The sequence below is a fragment of the Vombatus ursinus genome, unplaced genomic scaffold (assembly GCF_900497805.2).
Source record: "Vombatus ursinus unplaced genomic scaffold, bare-nosed wombat genome assembly UNPS02011613.1, whole genome shotgun sequence".
Classification (NCBI taxonomy): domain Eukaryota; kingdom Metazoa; phylum Chordata; class Mammalia; order Diprotodontia; family Vombatidae; genus Vombatus; species Vombatus ursinus.
The window spans coordinates 7,320,316-7,325,604 of NW_020951391.1; the positions used below are offsets into that span (position 1 = coordinate 7,320,316).

The window sequence follows — 5,289 nt, forward strand, 5'->3', positions numbered from 1 at the left end:
TCCTGCGTAATCCTGAGTGTGGTTCCATGATATTTAAATTATTTCTTTCTGCTTCCTTGCAGTACTTTCTCTTTGTCCTGGTAATTTTAGAATTTAATTACTATATTCTTGTGCGTTTTCAATTTGGGATCTCTTTCAGGAGGTGATCTGTGGATTCTTTCTTTGGCTATTTTACCCTCTGGTTCCAGGACCTCAGGGCAATTTTCCTTTATGATATCCTGAAAGATACTGTCCAGGATCTCTCCTTCAATTGTGATTTTCAGATAGACCAATGATTTTAAATTGTCTCTCCTGGATTGATTTTCCAGATCAATTGTTCTACCAATGAGGTATTTTACATTTTCCTCTATTTTTTCATTCTTTTGTTTATTTGACTGATTCTGGCTCTATCATAGAGTCATTAGCTTTGATTTGCCCAATGTTAATTTTTAACAACTTGTTTTCTTCTATTAGATTTTGTACCTCCTTCCCCATTTGGCCAATTGTATTTTTTAAGGACTTGTTTTCTACAGTTAATTTTTGTCCTTCCTTTTCCAAGCTATTGACTCTCTCTTGCACACCTCTCATTTCTTTTCCCATTTTTTCTTCTACCTCTCATTTGCCTTTTTTTTTGGCTTTCACATAATTTGTTTATTGTAAGATAATTTACAAATATTTTGTCTTCCATGTACACAATGGAGTTCTTCTGACAGACAAAAAAGGCTAATTAGCTTACTTCATATTTCATGTCTTTATGTCTTGAATTTGAATAAAACTTGGATCCGTTAGTTCAGAGCTGCAGCACCAGAGATGATTTCAATCAACTCCTCTGTGATGACAGCTTGGCGAGTACAGTAAAATGTCACAGTCAACTTATCAATCATCTCAGAGGCATTCTTGCTAACATTGTCCATAGCTGTCATTCTTGCAGTCTGCTCACTGGTGGTGGACTCCTTTAGAGTGTAGTAGATGATGTTTGCCAGACTATACTCTTGATAGTTTTGCAACACATCAGCATCAATGTCATCATAAATACTCATACTCTCAGCATTTGCAATGGTATTTAGGGAAAAGATGGGTTTTTCTTCTGTTTTATAAGAAATAACAGACTTGAATCTGTTAAAGATAATAGATCCTTCATCAAACTCATATCCAGAATTTAATAATTCAAGGGCAATGACTAAAACATCTCCAAAAGTAGGGGGCTTCCTCCCCACTTCTTTAAATGTTACCAAGAACTGATAAGAGTGAGTCCTATTAAGTATGCCTCTGATTTTGTCACCAACTCCAACAATAACTTCCTTCCCAGCTGCTGTGAGGGTAGCAACCTCATTTTTCATCTGTTTAGCAACTGAGGAATGGATTGCACCACAAAGGCCTTGATCTGAGGATACACTAATAATGAGGTGTTTCTTCAGGTCTTCTGCAGCCTTAATATCAGCCTTTTCATAAAGAGCCAAAAATCCAATTCCATACACTCTAGCTGGTTTTAGCTCTCTCTCAGCTCGGACATACTTTACAGCTTCCACCATTTTCATGGACTTGGTAATTTTCTGGATGTTTTTGATTGACTTCAATCTCCTGGTAATATCTTTTAGGGTTGCCATATTTCTGACTTGGATCCATTGTGGCTGCAGAGCCCAGGCGGAGGAGCCTACGAGAGTAGCTCGACAGAACATGGTGGTACAGGCCTTGCTGAAGGTCGGGCAGACAGACCTCACTCTCATTTGACTTTTAAAATCCTTCTTGAGCTTTTCCAAGAAGACTTTTTGGGTTTCAGACCAGTCCATGTTCTCTTTTGATGTTCCAGATGTTGATTTGTTGACAATTTTGTTCTCTTCCAAATTTCTGCCTTGATCTTCACTCTTCTCATAAGAATCTATCATATATTTGTTTTTGCTCATGGTGTTTGCTTATTTCCTGGCCTTTAAAGAGTTTGACATCTCCTGCTGGAGATCAGAGGGCACTGATCCAAGCTTCTTGTGTTGGGAACCTAGGGCCTGGTCACTGGCTTTGTGTGCTGGGGCCTCTGATGTTGGTAGTTGGAGGCTGTAGGGTTCTAGCAGCTTATCTGGTGTTGGGCTAGAATCAGCAACACTGGAACTCTAGGGGTAGGATTGGGGAGTCTGGCCCCTGGAGGTTGCCTTCTCACCCAGGCCTTTCCTTCCTTTCACTTTCTTCAGCTCCTTTCAGATGGATGTTGCAGGATGTTTATCTGCCTGGGGCCCCTTGGAGTGTTATTTCCATTAGTTTTGCTCGGGCACTGAGAGACCTGGTTGCTCCAGAATGCCAAGGCACCTGGTAGTTTTCCAAGCTGGTTTTCACTGGTTCTCTCACCTTCTCTGAGGTACTTGGGGGTCTTGGTATTGGTGTCTGCCTGTTGTACCACCTGAGTTTCAGGATCTCTTTCTAGTATGCTGAGGTGGGGCTTTTTGCTAGCTTGCTGGGACACCTCCTGTTCTGTACTGCTCCCCCTACCCCAAGGTAAGAGGGGCCTTTCCCCTTAATCCCTCAAGCTACCTGAGCTACTAGACTTCTTCACTCTGTCTTTCTTCTGGTTCAGCTGTTCCAGGGTTTTTCCTGGGGAGATATTTTCTCACCTTTCAGAAGTTGATAAGGGAGGGTAAGTGTGACTTACTTCTCACTCTGCCATTTTGGTTCCTGGAAGCAGAACCTCTGGACCAATTAAAAAAACAATTTTACAGAACTAGAAAAAAATACTATGTCAGAAAGAACAAGAGCTCAAGAATATCAATAGAATAAAAGAAAAAAATGTGAAAGAATGTTGTCTTGCGATATCAGATCTCAAATTGTATTATGAAATGGTAACTATCAAAAGAATCTGGTACTGACTAATAGTGTTGGATCCATGGAATAGAATAGGTACAAATTAAGATATACTAAATGACCACAGTAATTTGGTATGTGATAAAGCCAAAGATACAAGCTTTTGGAGCAGAAATTCATTATTTGATAAAAAAAAACTCCTGGGAAAACTGGAAACAGTATGGCAGAAACTAGGTATGGACCAACATTCCACATTATACCAAGATAAGATCAAAGCGGGTACATAATTTACCCATAAAGTGTGATATCATAAGCAAATTAAGAGAGCATGGAATAATTTATCCATCAGATTTATGAAAAAGGAAATAATTTAGTGCCAAAAAAGACATATAGAGCATTACAAAATGTAAAATAGATAGTTTTGATCATGTCAAATTAAAAAAAAAGTTCTTACACAAACAAAACCAATGCAACCAAAATTATAAGGGAAACAGAAGAGTGTGTGTGTGGGGTGGGGGATTGCAACAAGCATCTCTGATAAAGGCTTTATTTCTGAAATATATAAAGAAATGAGTCAGACTTCTAAAACACACACAAGCATTCCCCAATTGATAAATGGTTAAAGGATATGAGCAGGAAGTTTTTAGGCAAAAAAATCAAAACTATTTACAGTTATATGAATAAATGCTCTAAATAGCCATTGATTAGAGAAATACAAATTAAAACAACTCTGATGTACTATCTCATACCTATCACAGCAGCTAATATGACAAAAAAGGTAAACGATGAATGTTGGAGAAGATATGGGAAAATTGGAATACTAATGCACTGTTGGTGGAGTTTTGAACTGATCCAACCATTCTGGAGAACAATTTGGAACTATGCCCAAATGGTGATAAAACTGCTAGTATGTCTAAGGGTCTTAGCACAGTGCCTATAACCTAGTGTTATTTAAAAAACACTAATTCCCTTCCCCATATTTATTTTCAAAACAAGAAAAAGAACAACTGCAACTACAACTACAACTACATTTAGATACACTCCAAACAACTACAACTGTTTAATGAATGCACTTGTCATATGGGTTTCTGCCTTATACCCCTAATCATTCCACAGAGGTATAGGTTATGTTTTATTTAATTCTTGTATACCCTCCTTTTGGGATTTGAGAGGCTCAAAATAGCAGTTTATAAGCCTCAAAAAATCAAATAAATTCTTGTTATTATTATTGTTCTTGTTGCTGTTATTATTATGACTATTAGTATACAGTCACAAGACTTTCAGTGTAATGATGCCTTCATTTTCTGAGCCTCCTACTTTATCCCCAATGAGTTCAAGCAAGCTCTGTCATCTTGACTATTGTTCTGCCACTGGAACTCAATAACTCTGGAAGAAAGGTTGAGGCTGACAACTTTGCAAAATTCTGCCACATTTAAATCCTATTCGGTCACAAGTCAAGTCAAGAGCTCATACAATGTTTGTGTACAATATGGGGATATGCTAGTAAATGTTCAATAACTGGGACTCTCAAAAATGTGCACATTTTAAAGTTTGTTTTTCATTATTAACACTTTTTTGAATAAACAGTCCACAAAACAGTTATTTGTGATATGTCTTATTTCCTGAAATGTAAATGCTTATACCATAAATTTAATAAAAACTCTTAAGATCCAGTTACAGCTAACTCCAGTGTATTTGTGTCTTCTCTATTTAATATTAATATTATACACAGTGAATATTTAATTTTGGGTGAATGGATGACCCACTGCAGACATCTTTCATGGAATATCTTTAGGAAAGCATAAAAAGGAATTACACAGTATAAGACATCTTTGCCATCTTTCCTCTAGGGTGGAGTGGAGAAACCATATCAAGGAAATTGAAAATCCATTGCTGTTGATATTGAATAAATGAATGAATTATTTACTATAAGAGTTTCAGTAAGTTAATTAAAAAGTCATCTTAATACAATCTCTTGACTTTTTTTTATCACAAAGCATAGATTATTTAAGAGAATTCATACTTTTTTTTCCTTTCCTTGAGTGACAGTGTGGTACAATGGAAAGATAGATGGATTTATTGTCAGAAAACTTGGGTTGACATACTAATGTCACTTAAAACCTATTTGACTTCAGAGAAGTCATTTAACTTCTCTGGGACTGATTTGTCTCTAATATAAAAAAAATGAGGGAACTGGAAAGATACTCTCTGAAGTCTCTTTTATATTTAAATCTATGATCATTTGATATAATCTAACTGAATAAAACATGTTATTGCTGTTGCTGTTTTGTGTGTGCATGTATAGCATAAGTTATTTGATATTCCTCAAGAAAACACATAGAATCCATTCCACGGATCATAGATCTAGAGTTGGAAAGGATAGAGGTTATTTGTTAAACTTTTACAGATGAGGAAATGGAGACCCAATAATTTTAATGAACTTGCCCAAAGTTGTACAAGTAGAAACCATTAAAGTCAATATTTGAATCCAGGTACTTTGACTCATAAGCAAATGTTCTTTCC

General features: G+C 36.5%; 1 protein-coding gene across 1 annotated transcript; it reads right to left on the reverse strand.

Moving 5' to 3' along the window:
* Window positions 1–762: 762 nt before the first annotated feature.
* Window positions 763–1,658, reverse strand: LOC114039144 (ATP synthase subunit gamma, mitochondrial-like). The gene has a single exon (XM_027856800.1). The coding sequence runs from the start codon at window positions 1,656–1,658 to the stop codon at window positions 765–767; it is 894 nt and encodes a 297-aa protein (XP_027712601.1). The 3' UTR covers window positions 763–764.
* Between the last annotated feature and the right edge of the window lie 3,631 nt (window positions 1,659–5,289).

What these genes read in the sequence shown, in the direction of transcription:
- LOC114039144 (XM_027856800.1), bottom strand. Translation starts at nt 1,658, where the DNA reads ATGTTCTGTCGAGCTACTCTCGTAGGCTCCTCCGCCTGGGCTCTGCAG.